At 37.9% G+C, this 12,009-nt stretch overlaps 2 protein-coding genes across 2 annotated transcripts; one reads left to right on the top strand and one right to left on the bottom strand.

Moving 5' to 3' along the window:
* The first annotated feature begins 1,148 nt into the window (after window positions 1-1,148).
* On the top strand, window positions 1,149-5,659 carry LOC125200834 (DEAD-box ATP-dependent RNA helicase 37-like). Its single transcript, XM_048098629.1, has 8 exons — window positions 1,149-1,382; window positions 1,735-2,582; window positions 2,664-2,747; window positions 2,912-3,154; window positions 3,618-3,785; window positions 4,309-4,422; window positions 4,754-5,274; window positions 5,353-5,659. Exons 2-7 carry the CDS (start codon window positions 1,830-1,832, stop codon window positions 5,249-5,251), a joined length of 1,860 nt encoding a protein of 619 aa, XP_047954586.1. The 5' UTR covers window positions 1,149-1,382; window positions 1,735-1,829; the 3' UTR covers window positions 5,252-5,274; window positions 5,353-5,659.
* Window positions 5,660-6,741: 1,082 nt separating this feature from the next.
* LOC125202362 lies at window positions 6,742-8,797 on the bottom strand. The gene is made up of 2 exons (XM_048100744.1): window positions 8,276-8,797; window positions 6,742-6,924 (listed from the first exon to the last, which is right to left on the bottom strand). The coding sequence occupies exon 1, from the start codon at window positions 8,748-8,750 to the stop codon at window positions 8,277-8,279; it is 474 nt and encodes a 157-aa protein (XP_047956701.1). The 5' UTR covers window positions 8,751-8,797; the 3' UTR covers window positions 6,742-6,924; window position 8,276.
* Window positions 8,798-12,009: the final 3,212 nt, after the last annotated feature.

The following is a 12,009-nucleotide window of genomic DNA, read 5'->3' as shown; positions in this document are numbered from 1 at the left end:
AAAAAATAAGATTATATTAAATTGGTAGGGAAATTAAAGTCCAAAAAGAGGCATAAAAAATACTCAAAATCATATTGCTAGAAGGAAGGATCGAACCCTGCCCATTTCAATTAGTGACAAGTTTTCAAGCCAACTACACCAATTCGTCATTTTTAATTTTTGCGTACATATAGCATATATAGCGATAACTGAAATGGCTGGGGGGCCCAAGGGCCCCCCTGGCCCCACCGTGGCTCCGCCAGTGACGGCATACCCCCCTGGTTCCCCCCTGCATCCCCCCCGGCGCTCCAGCCATCATCCCCATCAATTGCCCCCAAGTGACGTTAAACCCTGGGCCCATCTGGCCTCATTCAGATCCCACGGATACCGTGGGCGTATGAGAGCCGCTCGTCGCCGGACTAGACTCGTTGTTGTTGTCCATCGCTCAATGATGCTCTTGTACAGAAAGTTAGAGAGAGAGAAAACTCGTTAAAACAAGTGGTGCAAATGAAAATGAAACTAAAATCGCGTATATATAGGTTTAAAAAAAAAATGAAAATAGGCGTTGGCCGATCGCTGGTCGATCGGCACGCCATAATGGCGGCCAGCGCATCGGCCAGCGCCGAATCGGCTTAGCCCACGCCGATTCTCTGGCCGATTCGCCGCTGGCCGACTGCAATGGTTCGGCTAGCCGATCGGCTAGCGACGCGAATCGGCTAGCCGGCATTGTGGATGCTCTTACTAAATGGACTGCACTTTAGTTGCTACAGTAAGTTTTAATTTTGACGGTAGAATTCCCCCATTTCTATCATGATTTACAAACAAAGTCAATATACTGTTTGTAACTGATATTAGTTCCCTAATTTGAAGGGATTAATCATCCTTCCATTTTAGCGCTAACGTCCCTGAAGGCCTAAACTATATCCTATATCTAAAAATTAATTGCTAGTCAACTATAGTCATTTAATCTCACACCACACGATATTAAATAAATCTAAAATCCTTACTCGACTTGAAGAAAGCAGTAAAATATGCTTACTTAACAACCGCAAATTGTTAGTCAAAAATGAACTCTAAGGAATCTCTCTCTCTCTCTCTCTCTCTTCTTTTTTGTTGCTTTTTCAGAAATTCATGTGCTATAATTAAAAATGAAATGAGAGAAACGTATAGAGATAGAGAGCCCCTAATAAATAATGGTGGAATCGGGTATTAAGCAGAAACGCAAATTTCCAAGACTATAAATACATTACAAGAAATTTTAGAGAATATCTATAGACCATTTTAGAGAGAGAGAGCGGAAATTCAACAGAGCATCGCACAAGATTTTTTACGCACCAGCGCCTCCGATCGCACATCCTCTGCCCCAAATTAGGGTTTCTTTATCATCTACCTTTAATCATATCGTATGTGCACCAACTCTCTCCGTTTATCTTTCTCTCATTACTGCGTTGCTGTCCAACTAATTCTGTGGAATTTTTACAAAATAATGCTGTTTTGGAATTATGTTTTTGTGTGGTTGTTGTTGCATTTCTGTTAATTTTTTGCTCGATTCTGGCATATGCGTGTTCTTAGGGATGAATTTTGCTTCAGAATTGGGGCTGTTTGTGTATTTTTTTATGTTTATGAGATTGGTGATGTTTTTATTGCTATTAGGATTTTGAATTGGAGTTGAGAGATTTTTTTTCTTCATTTGTGGTATAATATCAGTGTGTGATGATGACGATTTTTTTTTTTTTTGTTGTGTTGCATGTGCAGCGTTGAAAAATATCTCTGCCTGGATAAACCGTTGTGGCGTTGGAGGTATTTTTTGACAGGGGAGAGGAATTGTGTGATTTTGCGTGCTTTTGAGTATGCCTGCTACATGGTCTGAATCTGTTGAGAAGGCTCCCACCGGTGGTGGTGTAGGGGCTGCTTCTCATGCTTCTAGAAGTACTTATGTTCCCCCGCATCTTAGGAATAGGCCACCTTCAGCCTCTGCAGACCCTCCTCCCTCAGCTACAGTTTCCTATGCAGGGACTCTGGCGGGAAATGAATCCCAGGGACAAGGAGGTCCAGCTGTAGGTGGATTTCAGTCGTATGGCTCTAGAAATGATTTAAGTGGAGGTGGTCTCAGTCGGGGTGGTGGTGGAGGTGGTAGTGGTTGGAACAATAGAAATGGTGGCTGGGATCGTGGGAGGGAAAGAGAGGCTAATCCTTTTCAAAATGATGGAGTTCCAGAACCAGAATTTGCAGCACAGGAAAATTCAGGGATCAATTTTGATGCCTACGAGGATATTCCGGTGGAGACAAGTGGGAAAGATGTTCCGCCTCCTGTGAATACGTTTGCCGAGATTGATTTGGGTGATGCTTTAAATATGAATATTAAGAGATGCAAGTATGTGAAACCTACACCTGTGCAGCGGCATGCCATACCAATATCACTCACAGGGCGGGATTTGATGGCTTGCGCTCAAACTGGTTCGGGAAAGACTGCAGCATTTTGTTTCCCAATAATTAGTGGAATCTTGAAAAGTGGCCAATCTGCTCAAAGACAACCACGTATGCCACGCATGGCATTTCCGCTTGCTCTCATTCTTTCTCCAACTAGGGAGCTTTCCATTCAGGTTTGTTCATAGAATGCTGTTTTTATATATTCTTTGCTTCTTTCGTTGAAAAAGAATCTGATAGTGGATCTTTCTGTGCAGATTCATGAAGAAGCTAGGAAATTTTCTTATCAAACTGGTGTCAAGGTTGTTGTTGCTTATGGTGGTGCACCAATCAATCAACAGGTACCGTATTTTTTTTGTCATCTCGTCATTGGTTGCATCCCCACTTCTATAGAGTAGTCTGATTATGAAGCTATGCCCCTACTTGTTTTATAGCCTCATGTACGTAGTATGTCACACTATTTACTGCTTCATTTCTGATTTCGTTGTTGATGATTTCTTGGCAGCTTCGAGAACTGGAAAGAGGTGTGGACATACTTGTTGCAACTCCCGGACGTTTAGTTGATTTGTTGGAAAGAGCTAGAGTCTCGTTACAAAATATTAGGTACTTGGCCCTGGATGAAGCAGATAGAATGTTGGACATGGGTTTCGAACCTCAAATAAGGAGAATTGTGCAACAGATGGACATGCCTCCACCTGGTGTAAGACAGACATTGCTATTTAGCGCCACATTTCCTAAGGAGATTCAGGTCTGTTTTCTATACCAATGACATTGTGTCACCATACTCCAAAAAGTGGAATTTAGTTGGGTTTTTTGCCCCTCAAGTTTTGACTAGTTGAAGAGATCTTTCCTAACAATTGGCTAGGCCATAAATATATACTCCCTCCGTCCGCTGTTAGGAGTCCCATTTATGGGCGGCGTGGGTTTTAAGAAATTTTGAGAAAAATGGGTGGATAAAAGTTAGTGGAACAGAGGTCCCACTTGTATATATTAGTTTTAAATGAAATGGGAGTGGAATGAGTTAGTGGAATGTGGGACCCTATTACCATTTATGGTAAAAATGAACCGGGACTCCTGTTCGCGGACGGACTAAATGGAAAAACGGGACTCCTATTCGCGGACAGAGGGATATTTCTCAACTTTGTTGTTAGTTACAAGCTGCCATCAATTATTGCATATGTGATATTATGGAAATCTCTCTTAACATGCAGAGACTAGCTGCAGATTTTCTTTCGAATTACATATTTCTGGCTGTTGGAAGAGTTGGTTCTAGCACAGAATTGATCCTCCAAAGAATTGAATATGTGCTTGAGACTGACAAAAGAAGCCACCTGATGGACCTTCTCCATGCACAAAGAGCAAATGGTGTTCAGGCCAAGGTAAATTTTTTTGCCACCGTTGTGTAAGGTGGATACTTGTGCTTCTAATTCACTTGCCCCCCGACCAAGCTCCCAGCTCCCACACCTGGTTTTTCTAGTTTTATTCTTGTTTGTGCATTTTACCTTATTTTGGGGGTGGGGACCATGGAGTGGAGTGGAGTGGAGTGTGTGGGAGGGTGACATGTAAAGAGCACTGGTGACTTAGAAGCCAAATGAGATGTAATATAAGTGTTAAAGATCTTTTAGTTTTTGGCAGGGTCCCCATTCTCTGAAGCATAATTAAATACTCCGTATGTAAAAAGATTTAAAAGGAAAAAATGTGGCTGTTCTGTCTGCAGATTTATGTTTAGAATACAAATATATTTTTGAACTTGACAAAAAGTAATCAAGCTTAGTTGTTGGAGAAATTATGCCCCACAGTATCTATATTTTGTTTTATCCATATTTCCTCACTTGGATCAACTTCCACGCTATTTGTATTCTATTTAGTTTGCTAATCCAGATTTTTCTATGTGATTTGCAGCAATCTCTAACATTGGTTTTTGTTGAGACAAAGAAGGGAGCTGATTCTCTTGAACACTGGCTTTGCATTAATGGCTTTCCTGCCACCTCCATTCATGGTGACCGGACACAACAGGTCTTACAATTTGTCTATTTGCCTAGGACTAGATCTTATCTGTCATCTTATAACAAAATGGAAACAGCATGGCTCTATTAAATTTTTGAGTAGTTTTACCCTGATTATAACTGGTTTAAAAGAATTTGTAGATATTCTTGTATTTCTATTTTACCTGGGTTTGATTATTTCAACTTACTTGTTTCTATAATCTTCCTCTTTCTTCCAATTTAATGTGTTTCATGTGCCGGTAAATATGATGCTTTGACTTTGTACATAATATCCCTTGAAAATGGAAATTCTGTGCTCTGATTCTATGATATTAAAGCAAGCACTTTGTTTCTGGCTGCAGGAGAGAGAGTATGCTTTAAGATCTTTCAAAAGTGGCAAAACTCCAATTCTGGTTGCAACTGATGTGGCAGCTCGTGGCCTTGACATCCCTCATGTTGCACATGTCATCAACTTCGATCTTCCTAATGATATTGATGACTATGTCCACCGTATAGGACGTACTGGGCGTGCTGGTAAAACAGGACTGGCTACTGCGTTTTTCAATGATAGCAATGCTTCATTAGCGAAGTCATTGGCTGATTTAATGCAAGAATCAAATCAAGAGGTTCCTGCTTGGCTGACACGCTTTGCAGCTCGATCTGGCTTTGGTGGTGGTAGGAACCGCCGAGGGCAAGGTGGTGGAGGGAGATTTGGTGGTCGTGATTTCCGCAAAGATTCCTCCTACAATAGAGGTGGAATGGACATGTATGGCGGTGGAAGTAACATGAACAGTGGTTACAACCAATCTGGTGGATATGGTGGAGGCTATGGTTCTGCTGTGACTAGCGCCTGGGACTAATCACATTCGATGCTCTCAACCTGGTGAGTGCATAAATGCACTTGAGACTATTAGCAAATCATCTCACTTCCTCATATTCTGAAACTCATCGTTTTCTATAGGAACCCTTCTGCTCCATCATCGGCTGTGGTGTGCCATATACAATCTGGGATGCGGGGCTTATGCTACACAATACTCTACTGCTGGTACTTGCGTTTACCCTTCCGATACTCAATACTGACAGGCATATTCTTTTTCAGCCTGACCTTTCCGCAGATGCGATTCAGTGATGAAAATTCTCAAAACATTGATGCTGTTGTATTATTCTAGGATTAGGATCTATGTTTCTCGAGCGACCTACCAACTCATTTTATTTACTGTCTCACTTGTAGCTACGCTTGGCTTATTGTAAATATGCCTTTGACTGCCTTTCATCGAGTTTTTACCTTGTTTTTTCTGTTGTTTTCATGCAGTTTTAATACTGATTCATGTATGTGGTGTGTGTGAGAGAGATTAAGGCATTGATTATATTGGCTTTGTGATAATAGTACTTGCCAAAGTACAAAAATAAACTTTAAAAGGACAAAATAATCAAAAAAATAGTGCAAAAGGTCTTCAACAATATCAAAATTCAAAGATGATAGATATTTTTAAAAAATGGGAGCCACAACATATTTTGGTAAAGTTTTAGAACAAAATTTTTAAAGCTACCGAATTATAGTTTTCATTAAAATAGGAAAAAACTATATTCAACGCAACGAAGTTAAGAAATTATCATACACAGTTATAACAAGATAGAGAAATGCTAGAATTGCCTGATGCTTGATGAGAAGTGCACACACCAATAAGACTTAAAAATTGAACGAATCTGAATCTCTTTTAAGTTGCAAAACCCGTTGCATAATTATTGTCATATTACACTCACAAGATTCATATTATTATCATCACAAATTAAAAACAAATAAATGATGCTATAGCACTGGTAGTAGTAATTGAAAGCGAACTTGTGTCTTGTGTCCTCGCTCATGCCTGGCCTTGCTTCCTTCGAGCCCGAGTTTCCCTCGTACGCTTAAAGGTCTCTTCGCACTCGAATTTAAGCCGCTGCCTGAAATTCCTTATGAAATCATCAGCTTTCTTGTTCACATCCTCCACGGCAGACTGCCTTCGTGATGTCTTCTTCTTGTAATCTGCCTTACTCTCAGAATTATCTATGTTTATACGTCTACCCTTGGAACCGTCTCCTCGATGATGCTCCATCTATGGTGTTCCTGTCTATTTTCTTGGTTTCTGCTGTGAGAGCAAGTTCTTACATATATAGATAAACAGAGGAGAGAAAATAGTGTAAATTTAGTTATCACACATTTTCCTGTGATGGGAAGCAAAGAAAGAAAGTTGAGTCGAGTATAAGGAAAACTGATGCAGATGAGTACAAGGCAATTCTGGTAGGTGAGTTCCAGGAAAAAAAAGCTCTCTCAAGACAAAATAACGTAGCGAAGGCTGAAGAATAGCAGTGGATGAAGAAGAGAAATTCATTGCCTAGTTATTCTTCAAGTCAGCATATACACTTGAACAATCTCGAATTTTATTACAGCATAACAATGCAAAGTGGGATACACAGACAGAAAGAGGAAAATGCACACAACTAATAGTGGTTCAATCTTAGTCCAAGAGAGAGTATCTGTCCGCAATGAGTCCTGCACAATTAAGCGTTCACAATGGTGAGTCCAACACTACTCGTGTGTCTTCATTTTAAGAGTGTAGGCAAATGGGTATTAGGAGCAAAATGGGAAAGAAAAATACACAAATGGTTTTATCTACATTGTTATATACAGTACATAATTGGAGAGTGTAGATAGGCAATAAACAATGCAGTCATAACATTTTTGAACACAAGCAACTCCTGTCAACATTTTCTACTTGTATTTGCACACTGCATTGGATGTAGCATCGAATTTACCTATGAAAAACCATTAGATACAAAGATACATGCATAGTTGACTGTGATCCCCCTAATACGAGTTTTTGCAGAAGAAGTTCATATACCAAATCGAGGCTTCTCTTAATCAACCTTCACCTGTGGCACACACCTTAGTACCCAATCCAGAGTTCACCGTTCTCAGCCAAAGTCCCACGCATTTCACATAACTTGAAATATTCTCACCCCATTTGACTTTAGCATAATATTCAAATCCAGGGGCAAAATTATGTATGGCCTATGACCAGGGTTTGGAAATAACCGAACCAATTTAGCCAGTAACCGAATCAAATAGCAACCCTGATAGATAACCGGAGCTCAATCAATTAAGAAATTGGTAGTTAACTATATAATCGGTCGGTCATAACCGACCAGCTATTAAGTTAATCAATTTCTTAATCGGTCCAGTTCCATTTATCTAGTGGCAAGATTTTGACTTATAACAAAGCATTCACCACTGTGAAAAACTAGACTACTTTGATCTAAATTCGGCCATGGTTCAACCGTATTTACCTAGCAACTAGTAAAAAATCTAATACCATGACTAATTTTGGGACCCTATATTAGTCAAGAAACCAAAATTACCAGCAACAACACATTTAGAAAATGAAATTGCAGCAGTTTCTAAGGTTAGTTAGATTTCTTGAATGCAATCAACTTTTACTTATATCAGCTAATTGTTCTCACTTTCTTAATTTTCAACTACAGTTAATCAAGTCCTTAAACCAGTCAATTAGGACTCAATTTGATAATTTTCTAGTGAGAAATAATAATAGAATTAAAATATCCAACAAACACAGCTGAAAATCAGGAAAATAAGAACAATGCTAAACCAGTCAATTAGAACTCAATTTGATAGTGAGAGATAATAAGAAAACTAAAATCCAACAAACTCAGCTGAAAATCAGGAAAATAAGAACAATGCCTATGAAAATTGAAAACTAACATTCTCAACGAAATTCACACTCATCAAGCAATCGAAACAACAAATTTCAGTCAACGAAACAGATCAATTAAGGTCAAGATTAAAAAATCGAAACAGTTCACGAGCAAGAAAACACCAAATTCACCTCAAATCGAAGCTGCCATCGAAAATGCATCGCGCAGCCCTGTCGATTTGCAGCTAGGAACGTCCTTAAAATCCGCAGCAGGCAGCTTCTTGGACAGAGCTCCGACGTAAAATTTGACCATATCGTTTTCCTGGTCGACTTCCATGCCGGTGACGGATACCCAGAGGAAGAATTTCTTGGCCATGATGCCTGAAACTCCACTGACTTTGCCGTATCCGAGTTTCCCCTTGATGATCGTGTCGTAGAAGACGAGCTGATCGTCGAATTTGACATAGCAAGGGTTTGCGCTGAGCTCGATCGTGAAGGAGCTGTTGGTGTTTGAGAGAGAATAGGACTTGATCTCCCGTGGAATTATGCCCTTGGGGAGATTGAAGTGAGGGAGGAGGTCGTGGACGTCGGCCGTGGAGAGAGACAGAGAGGCTGAAGCGAGGAAGATGAGAGAGAAAAATGCTATGGTGAAGTGAGAGAAAGCCATGGATTAAGAGAAGAGTAGAGAGGAGAGAGCTGGTTGAATATAACAGATTTATGATAAGTTTATTATTTTATGGTAAATAATATACGAGAAGATATCCAATCATGTTGCATTAGGCGTAGGGATGTGGACGTACGCCGTAACCCGTGGGCCGGCCCGAATAGCCCTCCAAATCTACAGGATTAGGGTTGAAAATTTTTTGTCCGATAAAATTACAGTCCGCACCCGATTAGCGCGTAACCCGTTAGGGCCAGACTCGAAAATTCGATGGACTGGCCCGAAAACCCGATAAAATTTCTATCGTTCTATTTGTTTGACTCTAAGTCGACACTTCATTGGTTATTTTATATTATAGATTACTAAAAAACAACTTCAATTTTATATATTAAATATATAAATTATATATTAAATTTTTATTAACATAATAATAGATATATAAATTAGAAACTTCAAATTCACTAAAAAAAAAAAAATATTTAAATTTATGAAACATGCTTTAAAATTTCTTGATGTTTATATTTTATTTTGCATAAATCTCAAATATTAGTATATGATCGTGTTTATGTTTGAGTTTAAGCATATAACTCAAATATATCATAATTATATATTTTACATTTTATAAATATAACTAATTTTCACCATTATTTATTGGATTGATCGTATGTTAATTTTATCGGTAGCAACCCGATTAGCCCGCTGGGCTAGCCCGAAACCCGAGCTTTTAGGGTTAGGGTTGAACTTTTATAACCCAAAAAAATCACAACCCGATTAGCCCACATCCGATTGACCCGCAACCCGAATAAGATTGGCCCGAAACTCGATAGACTGGCCCGATTGACATCCCTATTTAGGCCATAGGCCATATTATAATTTAGAAAAATGATATATAAAAATTTTATCAATTGTTTGATTTGACAGTGTATGCACAAATATACTTTGTCGTACATTCAAATATTTGTGAGATATCTCGAGAAAACGCGACGCACGACGGAATATTTTTTTAGTTATACAGTCTTGAATTGTTAATTTATTAATTAAAATTAGAACTAATATAATTATATAAGATTTAAAAATAGTAAAATGTACTACTATAGTAATAACAATCAATAAATCTATACTCCTCAATTCATTTCAAACCTAAATACATAAAATTAAACATATTTAAAAAGAAATCAAGACAAAACACAATTATTTGGGGAATTAAGAGAGTAGTATATCACACTTTTGAAAAATATGTTTAAAACAATCCTTCATATCTCTCTACTAAAAAGTAAAAATAATGAATTACACTTTTAACAAAATAACTATATTCGAGAATCAGGAACTGCATGTTTCGAGTTAAGGATGTCACTATAATTTTTCCCTCACTAAGAATTGTTAGAAATATTGGAATAAAATTCTCGAACCATAACACGCGGTACTCTAACTATTGCAATCAAAGAAAAAGAATAAATGAAATGGAGATTATAATGAAAATTATAAAATAAACCGAACTATAAGTCTTGTGGAGAAAAATCCCCTTTCCGCAAGACAAATTACATCATGGTTAATGCTCATGGATTGACGTATTATTCCTAGAGATGAAACAACTTCCTCCTGACGTATATAACATCTCAAACCCGTTAGACACTGATGAACTTGATGGGATTACAATGAAAATTATAAAATAAACTGAACTATAATTCTTGTGGAGAAAAATCCTCTTTCCGCAAGACAAATTACATCATGGTTAATGCTAATGGATTGACGTATTATCCCTAGAGATGAAACTGTTAGGTTTGGTATACTGAAAAGCATGTTTCGAGCAAGTGTCGCTCGAATAGAATCTTGCTTGTATACATAAAACTCTATAATCCAATTTTAACCCGATTCAGTATTATTCGAGCAGTTTCGCACGAATAGAATCAGTATATTATTACATTGTGTTTGCTTGTGCATTTATAAGATGTTTTATAAACATTTAAATGTATAAGAAGCAAACAAAGTCTAAGTCTTTTGCTTAGTAGACCGGTTGTGGGCGACGTCCACTTTAAGGTAACACAATCGGTTCTATGCAATGCTTTGCAAAAGAAAAAGAAAAATTTCACGACCCAGATAGGCTTAGACTACCTATCGTGAAAGGTTGCAATGTCAGTTGATTATTTCTAAGCCTTACTGAAATAAGATGACATTGGTGTGGTATAACACTGAATGAATCTAATAGCAAGATGTGTCTTTATGCTATCTACTGAAGGACTAGGTCTTGATAAATAACTATTTCTTAATCTACATACGTTAGCATTGAGGATACGGTATTGATTATGCACTACTTTGACTTATCAAATAGTGCGGTTTTTCGCAATCCATTAATCCTGATATATTGGGTAGTGGTGATTAATATCTAGCGGTGCTAGGATTGCTATTATGTTGAATCGCGCGCGAGGTGAGTCTCGTTTGATAATGTCCTCAAAAGGAGCTCGAACAAGGTTTTATTATTCGAAAAAGTGGCCAGTTGGAATTTAATTATTCCATCAATAATAATAAATACGTGTTTCTTGCTGAGTCCAGTCTTGGAATTAATAAGATGTTAATTAATTAAGTCCATAGGAGACTTCAATTAATTAATGGACATTTATATCTTAAGCGCGAGAAATAAATAATAAATAAATTGGAAACCCGGATTACTTGTAATTTCGGATTTGGATGGGGAGTGCAATATTACTTCTGTAGTGGCTGCTCGTAATATTCCAATTAAAATTTTATGTTAAATTGGGGTTCAATTTAATTAGTAAAAAGCTAATTGGAGGAGCTCATATCCAAAACATTCCATAAATCCCTGACTGATGAACTTAATATAAATAGGAGAATAAATAAGACAGAAATCACTTTTTCAAGAGAGAAAAATAGTGTTCCCTCTCTTCCTTTTAGTAGTAGAGAACGAAGTTTTTTTATATATTTCTCATCCGTGAGATTTTCAGCTCTCCTCCGTGAAAAAGTTTTGTCTTCTTTATTCGAGTCCTATTATTTTTATAAGATCAGCCCACCCTGATATCGAGATACAGTTCGGGAACCAGTCAGAAGATCCGTGGTCTAGTACTGAAGATCATCACGTGGAGAGGCACAAGCAATCGACGATTCTTTGGAGAATCAAATCGGAACTCTAAGCCGTAGAAATCATGTTTAGGATTTATATTTTCTAAGCATGAATTATTTGCATTTTAGCATGCAATTATCTGTTTAACACGGGAATTGATTAATCGCATATTCGGTCAAATAGATCCAT

The sequence above is a fragment of the Salvia hispanica genome, chromosome 1 (assembly GCF_023119035.1).
Source record: "Salvia hispanica cultivar TCC Black 2014 chromosome 1, UniMelb_Shisp_WGS_1.0, whole genome shotgun sequence".
NCBI lineage: Eukaryota > Viridiplantae > Streptophyta > Magnoliopsida > Lamiales > Lamiaceae > Salvia > Salvia hispanica.
This window is presented reverse-complemented; position numbering and strand designations above follow the sequence as displayed.

Coding starts and splice junctions, on each gene's coding strand:
- LOC125200834 (XM_048098629.1), top strand. CDS start 1,830: ATGCCTGCTACATGGTCTGAATCTGTTGAGAAGGCTCCCACCGGTGGT. Junction 3,155..3,617: donor CATTTCCTAAGGAGATTCAG/GTCTGTTTTCTA, acceptor CTTAACATGCAG/AGACTAGCTGCAGATTTTCT. Junction 3,786..4,308: donor CAAATGGTGTTCAGGCCAAG/GTAAATTTTTTT, acceptor TGTGATTTGCAG/CAATCTCTAACATTGGTTTT.
- LOC125202362 (XM_048100744.1), bottom strand. CDS start 8,750: ATGGCTTTCTCTCACTTCACCATAGCATTTTTCTCTCTCATCTTCCTC.